This window comes from Nicotiana attenuata, unplaced genomic scaffold (genome assembly GCF_001879085.1).
Source record: "Nicotiana attenuata strain UT unplaced genomic scaffold, NIATTr2, whole genome shotgun sequence".
NCBI classification, from domain to species: Eukaryota; Viridiplantae; Streptophyta; class Magnoliopsida; order Solanales; family Solanaceae; genus Nicotiana; species Nicotiana attenuata.
Genome location: NW_017671316.1, coordinates 25,829 through 36,596, shown reverse-complemented (window position 1 = coordinate 36,596; position 10,768 = coordinate 25,829). Strand labels below are relative to the sequence as shown.

Here is a 10,768-nt window from a genome sequence, read left to right as displayed (position 1 = left end):
CATTTAATCAGCACAAACACACTGATTAACGTTGTTTATCTTACCGACTTCACATAAAAGAATTTATTATCCTTAACTAAAATTCACCATTCATCTCATCATTAATTGATTTAACTGAAAGGTTCAACACTTTTTGGTCAAACAAGTATGACCACTTAACTATCTCCATTTAAATTGAGGAGTATCTCTAGTATACATATACCCTTTATGCAAACACCTTTAATTTAGAGAAATGAATCATTTTTCCTTCTATATAAAATTTTTATAGCATGAATAATCTTGCAAAATTTTGAAGTTAATTTATCTTCGTTGTATAACTCTGTCTTACTTAAACTTCATTATTATGAAATGATTGCACTTGAAAGTAAGGTTTCTTTTAAAAAATACTCCTATCTTTTATTATTCTTTGATTAAGTATACCTAACACAAAGTACAAAGTACTTGCATGAAAACTAGTAGGACTCAAATCACTACACTTGAGAATTAAGAGGAGCTTCGGGAAAAAAAAGAGAATTAAGAGGGGGCATTACGCAAATCCTTACAATGGAAAAAACCGAACTGTAGTGGTGGAGTTGTTTATCTCACGTAGGACTCGCACGAACACCAAACATAAACCTCGACGGCAACTGTACTAACTGAACCAAACTGCTACAACCTCACCGCCGTCAAACCCCGTCTTCCCAATGTCGACAGAAACCCTAAACCCCAAAATCAACGGCGAGGATTCAACAGAGCAGCTCCATCCACCGGAACCCTCCACCAATCCAACGGCCGAAATTTCACCAACGGAGAAGCGAAAGCGAGAAGAAACAGAAACAGAAGCAGAAACAGAAACAGAAACAGAAACGAAGCAACAGCAACAACGGCCAAGCCCGTTATGGAAAACGAGTCTTTGCTCGTACTTTCGAAGAAACGATAATTCATGCAGTCACGGTGAAACCTGCCGTTACGCCCATGGTGAGTCGGAGCTCCGACCCAGACCCGATAGTACATGGGACCCGACTTCTGAGAGGGCGAAAAAGATGGCTAAGAAGGATGATGATGGAGAAAAGGCAGAGAATAAAGAAGAAGAGAAGTGTAATGACGTTATGATGACGGAAGCGTTAGACGATGAGGAGGAATGTAGTTCGTCGGGTACTGGGTTGTCAAAGTGCTTGGTGAATCTTCCTATGAAGTGGAGTTCGGATAATTTAAGGTGTTTCCTTAAACAGCATGTAAGATTCTTGCTCGTTCAATCTTTCTGGATATTAAAGATGAAAGCTTTTATAATAAAAACATGAAATCTTGTGCGCCCAACTCTGGTTTTGCATTTATTTTCTCAACATTTTTTTAATTCCCAGTTTTAAGTAGCGGACAACTAAAACAGATTTAATTAAGCTATTTCAAAATATGCTCTTCTTTTATGCATCAACCACTCAGTGATTCACTTAGGTTTAGGGAGCTTGTATATATTTGAAGTTTTAGTTCTCACTAATCAAGATTGAGAGCTATCTTCCCATTGTGTATTAACTTTGTCATTAATCTGCTCCAAATAGGCTCAATTTGAAACATAACCTCCAAATATCATAAAGAACAAACTCCAATCATCAATTTATAAAAACAACCCCAAATCTAACAAACCCATTTTGCAATTTTAAAGAAGAAGAAGAAGAAACCTAACCAGCAGCAAAGCAAGGAGCACTACACCAACTCACTACTGTAAAAAACCATAAACCACCTTAAAACCTGCTCACAAACACCATATAAATACATCGTTACCTTTGTTTTCACAATGACTAAGTCAACATCTCAAAAGTGGCAAGCACAATGGTTCGAAACTATTAATATTCTGGAAGCACTAAGCTGGAAGTGCAACTTCAACAATTTCATCTCTTTGTGACCACTGGAACATTATTTAATTTCTGCAAACTTTTCTTCTCTGGGGAATGCTAATGCCAAATGCAACTTTCAATTTTTTCGTCTTTTTCCTGACCAAAGAAGATAATGGAGAGCACTTTTAACTTTCTACGGGCTTTTCTTCTTGTTGTATGACTTGTCTCAAAAATGTGTTCTAACTCCTAGTATCTGGATTGTGCTGAAAGTTAAGTACCTACACAAACGGTTAAGAGTTTTGTCCATTATGACATGTGAAGAGAAACTGGCAACTGAGTCAACTGGTCCTCAGGGAGCTTTAGGAGACCAAGCACTTTCTTGAAAGAGCCAGTAGTTTTTTTTTTTTTTTTTTTTTTTTTTTTTTTTTTTTTTTTTGTTGCGAAAATCAATTCTTTTATTCTCCTTATTTCCCTGCTGGCTTAATTTCTCAAACGCGGATTAGCTTATTAGTATAAAAATTAAAGAATATGGACAATCAAAAACAATATAATATGAAAAGTTTGAATTATCACCAAAAAACTTTTATCTCCCTCATGGACGAGATTTTATAGGTAAAGGCTTACTTTTTACCAAGAAAATTTCACAATCTTAATATTACAAAATCAAATATGGCCCCTCTACTTAACCGTAATAATAATTCTACTGTCAATTTATAAGTAGTAGGGAAAAAACTAATGTCTAACAATTATACTATATAACATTATTATAACTTCTTTATGTTACTTTTCCTAATATTTGGTGTGCTTTAAATTAACTGAATTTTATTTATTAAATTTTCTATTATTTACAAGAGCTATAAATCTCACACGAAGTTAGAAAAAGCAACAAAATCCTGCCAATTGTGATACGAAGTACTCTTAGAAAAATGAACTTGTTTAAACACATTAATTATTATTATTTAAATAATATTGATAATATATTTTGGAGCATGCTCCAAAGACTAGAGACGAAGTAATAATTTACATGAAGCAATCTGGTTGCTCAAAACATTATTGATATGAAGTAATCTCACATTGATATGTAACTATCTAGAAACTAGAAAAATTATAAAAGTATGCTTATTTGTCAATTTCTCCCAAACCACTGAACTATATATTCGAGCATATATACTTGATAATAAAAAAACAATCAATTTATTCCTTTATCGCATAATTATTAAAAAATTATTTATTAGAAGATAAAGGTAAAATATATTATGAACATTAATATTATATTAGTGATCACAAAGTATGGCTACGTGACTGATTGGCCCCACTCGATAATAAAATTTTCTACACCTAAAAATCATTATGAAGTTGAAAGCTATCAAAATGAACCCGTATTCTCTCAGGCAAAAAAATAAACTTATTGTTGTCTAATTAAACAGCCAAAAAAACAAAAAGAGATTCATTCACATATAAGAGAACCGTTTTAACTTTTATAGGAGTCATGCAACGCTTATTATTTTTATTAATCAAGACTGCGAGCCATCAAATTTATTGGCTTCATAAATGAATCGAGACAGTGAAAATAAAAGGGGTGTAATNGGGGGGGGGGGGGGGAATTTCTAGGTGCTTTTCCCTTGAATTTCTGTTGAACATTGGCAATAATTGATATAAGAACATTGTCAGCGCAATACAGAAACTGGCAGCCTATGTTTTCTCCTTTCATGTATTCGTCTTTGGATCTCCACCACATGAGCTGATCAGGTGATGCAATGGATAATTCATTTCGAATGGTTCTCTGTAGATCCTCGAAAACATACATCACTTTCAAAAGCAAATGAGCACATAGATCAGTCCTTTATGTTGGTCATGTTTCCTGGGACCCTATATTATCCTTTTTCTTTTTCTAGTAAAGTGAATGCAAGTGAAAATGGCTACATGTATGTTGAGCATACCCTTTAACATAAGTTTCTTTCCTTCATCCTTGCATCCATGACAACACTTGAATTCATCATTGCCTTAAAGAGCGGGTGTAGTTTTGTAGACTACTGGCAGTACCATTGTTAGCATCTGTAGAAGTACGTATGTTTGCTCTATGGTTGGACAACTCTGCTCTCCTGGAATCGTGATTCAGCTTCCTAAAGAAAATAATCCCTACTCTTTACCTTTTCTATTTATTGTTGTTCTGTTCTTTATGGATTCATTTTATAACGGGATGAGATGTTAGTTGGAATTGACTCCTTAAATTTCAGGATGTTACTTTTAAATCAGCAAAAAAGAAGAAAGGCATGGTTGTAGGATTTGTTACTTTTGAAAATCCAGAACAAGTGAAGAGTGCTCTGAAGGTATTCCAAGTGTTGTCTAAATTTGATTAGAGTGACATGCAGCTCTGCTATTGTCAGAAACATTTATTTTTCAAACTCGAACTTGGCAGGAGTTGAATGGGAAGCTTGTTGGAAACAAGAATTTGAAGGTTGGAGATGTCATTCCGCGGCCATTTGAGAGAAAAGGTAATTCGGCAATATCTTCATCTCCGTCCAGTCAACAAGGTGAAAAGCAAACCCCAACTGGGGACAGTTTGGATTCGACTAAAATATCAGATGAAACTGAGGCTGAGGACCCACTGTTCAGTGATTCAGTTTTGAAGGGTAGGAGTGTTCGTGATGTGGTGACTCCTCTTGCTAATATACCATACGCTGAGCAGCTGGAGCAGAAGAAGAGCTCTTTGATGCAAACTCTCAAAAAACTTGTTAGGATATCTTATCCCTCTATTCCATATTGTTATAAAATCGCTCAAAGCTTTTGACTTCCTGAATTACCACTTTCTCAAGGTTTGTGAAAATAGACTTTTGACCACTTTTTCTGTTTTTCATATGGACAGACTCGAAATGCACGTAAAGCCTGTCCAAATGGTGTTTCACTTCCTGAATGGATTCTCAAATCTAGGGAAATAGGTATACTTTAATCATTTCTTTGAATTGCATCGACTGCATTGTTGCTCTATGACTCTATCTGTATAGTTAATAGACAACTGATTCACTTCTGTTCACTGGAATCGTGTGGAATTAGGATGCTATTATTCCTATATAGCATTTGATAAAGAAATGATATAACCTTTCATCCGATCTTTCTTTGAGCAGGTGGTCAACCATGCAAACTGGAGGGCATAATCGACTCGCCACTTATTGAGGGATATCGTAACAAATGTGAGTTTTCTGTCGGATACTCTGTACTAGGGAAGCCAACTGCGGGGTTTCTGCTTGGAAATTTCAGGTAGATAAAAGTGATTGCAGTTTTTCAACATCTAGTTTTTTATCCCTTGTCATAGTCCATTTAACAGGAATTACCCTTGTACCAGGGAGGGTGTTACAGCTGTTGAGGAACCTGTGAACTGCCCAAATGTTTCTAGAATTGCTTGTAAATATGCTGCTATCTTTCAAGAATTTTTACAACAGTCAACCCTACCTATTTGGAATAGGTTGAATAATACTGGATTCTGGAGGCAACTTACTGTATGTCCAACTTCTTTCTATGACCAATTAGTTTGTTCAGCCTCTCCTATCATGCAGAGATGATTCAGTGTGCATGTTGGAGAGGCTGGACAGTCTTTTCTTGCTTTTATTGGAAATGGGGGGAGGCGGGTTTGTGATGCTTGGCCAACTGACTGGTTCTTTTGCGAATATCTACATCCAGGTTCGAGAAGGTCGCATGCCTGGTAATAATGTAGAGGTTGAAAATCCCGATGCAAGTATTTCAGAGGTTATGCTCATTGTTCAGGTTTATGTCTTGTTAACTTAGTCCTTATTTTGTTCTTTCATTTCTACAATTTTCTGGAAAAATGAGCAGTTGATCTTAGTTTGTGCTTAGGACTTGCTCCTTGACTTCTGTTTTTTTATTTTCTTTACTCCTGGATTGCTTAGGTTTGCACTCTGGGGCTGGATGATGCAGTAGTTAATGATGAATTCCAAAGTATGGTCAAAGCATTTGCTATGGGAGCTTCTAGTGCATCACCAACATTACCTCTTACTGTCCTGGTAGTTCAGGTATCATACATCAATTCTTGAAGGCATTTCTCAATCTATGGTGACAGTGGGTTTGGGGGGGGGGGGGGGGGGTAGGGGTTAACGTCGTAAAATTTGGCACTTATTTCTCACTAATATATAACAACCAACTTGGTCAGAAACGGAAATAAGCCAGGGATGCTGAGAGTTAAAACCCTATTTGTCTTTGTACCTTATTATCCTTTTGTCTTAAATTTTGATTTATGTCTATATCCTTGCTTCAAACTAGTGATCCTTTTTTTTTAACACTTAAATCCTTCAGATGTCTTGTTTTTTACCTTTTCAAGATTCTAGTTTTTTTCATAATAGGGAAATATGTACTTGATCTGCCAGTGGTGGCTTTACGCAACCTTGATGTTGCTACTTCTAAGTGCAGGATCACACTGGCATATCTAATGTAGCGCCGGCAGATGCTCCTCTGCGTGTCCTTCCGTTTCCCAAAGGGGAAAGCTATTCTGAACTGCAAGCAGATAATACAGTTGCTGAAGCAAAAATTCACGATTTTATAAATGGACTTAAGTTTTGTATTTCACCCACAGCCTTCTTTCAGGTGAAATTATTGCTTATTTCTCTCTGTCCTAAGCCGATCTTATTCTTTTCTTTCCTCTCTTCTTTCCTCTCTCTCTCTCTCTCTCTCTCTCTCTCTCTCTCTCTCTCTCTCTCTCTCTCTCAGAAGTTGCAAGTCTTTAATTTCTTTAATTGGCACAGGTGAACACCCTTGCTGCAGAGAAATTGTACTCCCTGGCGGGGGACTGGGCGAGCTTGGGTCCCGATACCTTGCTTTTCGACGTTTGCTGTGGAACTGGAACAATTGGTCTGACTCTGGCTAATCGAGTTGGTATGGTAATGTTCACCACTCTATTAAATTCTAAATTTTGCTTTTTTGAAATTGTTTTGCTTCATGGTGTTAAATATTTGCCCGAATAACTCACTATATCTACCTTTACCTGTTTTTAAAAAATGTTTTACTTTGATTACTCCAGGAATTAGTAGCAATAGTTCCAAGTAAACTATTATGTGGAGTTAGGCAAATAAGTGTTTTCATTTGCTGTCCCCAATTGAATGTCTTAGTTTTACTTTATACATAATACTTTTTTAAGTATGGTACATATACTAAAATAAAACTCGATAGCTTAAATGCGTAATATTTGTTGTGGTACATATGGGCTCATTGTGTTTACTTTTTCATTCTGGAAATAAAATAGAGAAAAATTTGTGTTAAACACTGTAAAGGTTTCATCAGAGAAAATAAATCTTCTTAATACAAATTGACTCGAATTTTGGGATGTTGCTGAAAGCTAGATATCCAACTTGGGGAAGTATAGTTTGAAATGAAATATGTTTGGTTAACTATGAATATGTCACTTCAAATTCAAGATAATATAAGTTAGTATCAGTTTATATTGTTTGAATTCCCCATTTGGGGACATCCAGTAAAATTGGGTGGATATAGATTTGTTTAATTGTTGGAGGGAGAAAATTTCCTGTTTAAAAAAGAGGTGGACCATTTCTTGCAAGGAGAGTAGGTTAAGCATTTCGGACACTATCTATAATGCTACTCTCATTTTGCTGTTACTGGCTTAGTATTTTAATTCTTGTTTAAAAAAAGTGCGTCTTACTTACATTTTGTAACAGGAAGTAAAATCTTCACGTTGAATATGTTTGAATGTCTTGAGATGATAAGAAGTTTTGTCTGATCAATTTCTTCAGGTTGTTGGCATTGAAATGAATGCTTCTGCGGTCTCTGATGCTCAAAGAAATGCAGAAATCAACGGGATAAAAAACTGTAGATTTGTTTGTGGAAAGGTCAGATTGGACTACATCTTTACTGGGTTTCTCACTCTTTCTTCACCCTTCCCTTCCGTATTATAGGTCTGCCCGTGGGCTGGTCATACTTGGTCTGTAAAATTAGGCACTACCAATAAATTTTGTTCTTAAATTTTAATTTATTTCCTTTTGGTCATGGCCGCGAAATTATACAGTGTTGATTTACTGTTAGTGATTTATACTGTTTTTTTAGTTAGGTTGTGTAAGTCATGTTGTTGCTAAATTTAAAGTACCAGGAGGAGAAACCCCCCCCCCCCCCTTTTTTTTTTTTCCCCTATGACTAGAGTATAACTATCTTAACTTTTTAGTCCTGTTTTAACTTCATTAAAGATTTGCAATGCTTTTTAGTCAAGGAAATAGATATATCAGGCATATTAAGTTGAACTAAGTGTAAAAGCCTGATGGGTCTGGCACGCATTCTGAAGTCTATCTGGATTTGGTTTGAGAGCTAGCTTTAAGAACAACCTGTATTTCAGTGAGCTTTTGTTCGGTAGCTGTAGCATAGATTTCTTTGGGAACAATGACTATGTTTATCTGTCCTTCCCTCTTTCTGTAGGATAGCTTATCTTTTGTTTTAAAAACTATGGTACGCATGTTAATTCCAGAATTTGCACCATGAGATTGCAGGCTGAGGATGTCATGGGATCTGTGCTGAGAGAGTACCTTACTTCACCTCCAAAAGTAGATGGAATTCCAGATATACAAGAAAATACAACTTCCACAGAGAAGACTGATTCTATAGTTAATGCATCGGAAACAGATGAGGGATCAGGTATTGGGTCTGCAACTGCACCTATTGGGAATACTGATTCTGCGGATAACACAGTGGAACCTGAGGGAAAAGAAGGCCTTGAGCATACCAATGGTACAAGCTTGTCAGAATCTTCAGCAGATGGCATTACAGAATCAGAAACCCAACTTGGGAAGAGTTGTTCATCAGATAATTTGACCACTTCAGTGCGACATTTCAAGAATGTTGTTGCAATTGTGGATCCTCCACGTGTTGGACTTCATCCCACTGTAAGTGATTTCTCTGCGTTCATCCTTGGTATCTGGACAAGTATTTAGAGCATAAATATACTTCTTTGTGATGTTGGTCACCAGTTTTTAAGCTATATGCTTTTGCATCTCATATAATGAAGAGCTCATCTGGTCTTTGATCTAATTCAGTTTTATGTGACCACCGGGGATTGACGTTACTATATGTTTCCCCTGTTATTGAATGCTGGGGCTTGAAATGAGCTGCTTGCTTTCTGCTAATATTTGTTCTCTATGCTTGTAGGTTATCAAACTTTTGAGGACTAACTCACGTCTAAGGAGGCTCGTGTAAGCTCCCCTGATGCATCAACTTATCCCTTTTCTTATTCTCTGCTCGGACCTTTTCCAGTGTTATTTCTAGTCTAATCCTCATTTTTGTTAATCTGCTCTTTTCAGTTACATTTCCTGCAATCCTGAGAGCTTGGTCGCAAATGCTATTGAGCTATGCACACCTTCTCCAGATGAATCTGAGAGGGGTAATAACAAAAACAACAGAGGATGGAGAAATATGAGCAGTGCTAGTCTTGCACGACATAGGACCAAATCTATGCCCAGTTCAGAGCCTTTTCAACCTGTCAAAGCAATGGCGGTTGATCTCTTTCCTCATACTCCTCATTGTGAACTGGTCATGCTTCTGGAGAGGTAAAGTTATCTATCGCCTTAAAAAATAATCTTAAGTAGCCAAGTTTATGAAAGGAGATAGAAATGCTCCCTTAGATTTGTTTTCTCGGTGTGGAAAACAATGAGCGAGCTTTCGGCAAACAATTACTACACATCGTTTATTAATGTTGCCGCTGGTGGTTTTGGGAAATCTTTTATTCTCGAGGTTTCCATAATATTGTGTTGTAATTGGCTCCTTATTGATGCCATTTCCGCTTCAAGAAGAATACCTCAAATGTAATGGCACATTCTGTTCATTTATATATGACCTCTCACATAATTTGGGATGCTATAAGGATTTCCAAATGATGCTCCGCAGTTTTGTCCCAAAAGAAGTTTGATGTGTTGAATAAATTATGTTCATGCTCATTCAGATCCATATTTAGTAAATCGTATGTCACATTTGTGGTTGTGTTGTCGTTGGTTGACGGAAGTCAATATATTGAGTCAAACTAAAAGGATACTTAAACTGGGATAGAGAATATTTTTGTGTTAGAGAACTGGACATGTTGATTATGGAAGCAAGGTCACTTCCAAACCTACATGCTAAGGGCAAAATAGTCAGATTATAATATTTTTGTATTAATGATAAATAGATTACTGAATGAGGTCAGTGTGATGAAGCTAACCTGAAGGGAAGTGTCTCTGAAATTTGTTATTTTATTATTATCTTATTCTTAAATTTTATTACTAATGTTGTTTCTTTTACTTTAGTTATCTTTACTATTTTTTATGTCAATAGTTTTCGTTTCTTTACTATTTTTACCATAGCTTTTTACTCTTAAACCCGTTTTGAAAACGGTTTTGTTGAGCCAAGGCTCTATTGGACGGTAGGGGTACCGTCCAAGGTTTACGTACACCTCACTCTCTGTAGACCCCACTCGTTACTTTGTGTAGAGGTCACGCCTTGCAATCTCTCTTGACAGAGAAAGAGTAAGCTGGATATGACACTGTATAGCCGTTCTTAAAATAATAACAGAAAATTATAAAATGTATATATATATATATACAAAAATATATATAAATTTTATACACTTACGGTTATTATATGTAAATGGTTTTGGCCGCGGGGCTAAAAATGTTAAAAGGGGAAAAGAGGCAAGGGAAAAGTTTCAAAATATAAAATTGACAATCAAGCGAACCGTCTAATTAGTGGCAAACGAAGGTACTAAAAAATACACAACAAAAAAAATCGCGCATTTGGTGTTAACAACAACCAATGAGTATGTGACATGTTATTCTGCATAGACTTTTCTTAGTGAATCATGGATGAATAATGTGAATTCTCTCAAGTTATTATTCAACTATGATAAATTAATATATTTTGATGTAAATCCGCGATTGGATGTGGGCTAGTAGTTTTCCTAACCACAACATTAGCCGTTT

The 10,768-nt window shown here is 36.1% G+C and overlaps 1 protein-coding gene across 1 annotated transcript; it reads left to right on the top strand.

Moving 5' to 3' along the window:
* Positions 1-569: 569 nt before the first annotated feature.
* On the top strand, positions 570-9,751 carry LOC109207514 (zinc finger CCCH domain-containing protein 24). Its single transcript, XM_019370457.1, has 14 exons — positions 570-1,214; positions 4,049-4,141; positions 4,231-4,545; positions 4,678-4,750; positions 4,937-5,069; positions 5,155-5,308; positions 5,490-5,573; positions 5,717-5,839; positions 6,234-6,407; positions 6,566-6,700; positions 7,568-7,663; positions 8,312-8,704; positions 8,967-9,010; positions 9,119-9,751. The coding sequence occupies exons 1-14, from the start codon at positions 684-686 to the stop codon at positions 9,366-9,368; spliced, it is 2,598 nt and encodes an 865-aa protein (XP_019226002.1). The 5' UTR covers positions 570-683; the 3' UTR covers positions 9,369-9,751.
* The last annotated feature ends 1,017 nt before the right edge of the window (positions 9,752-10,768 follow it).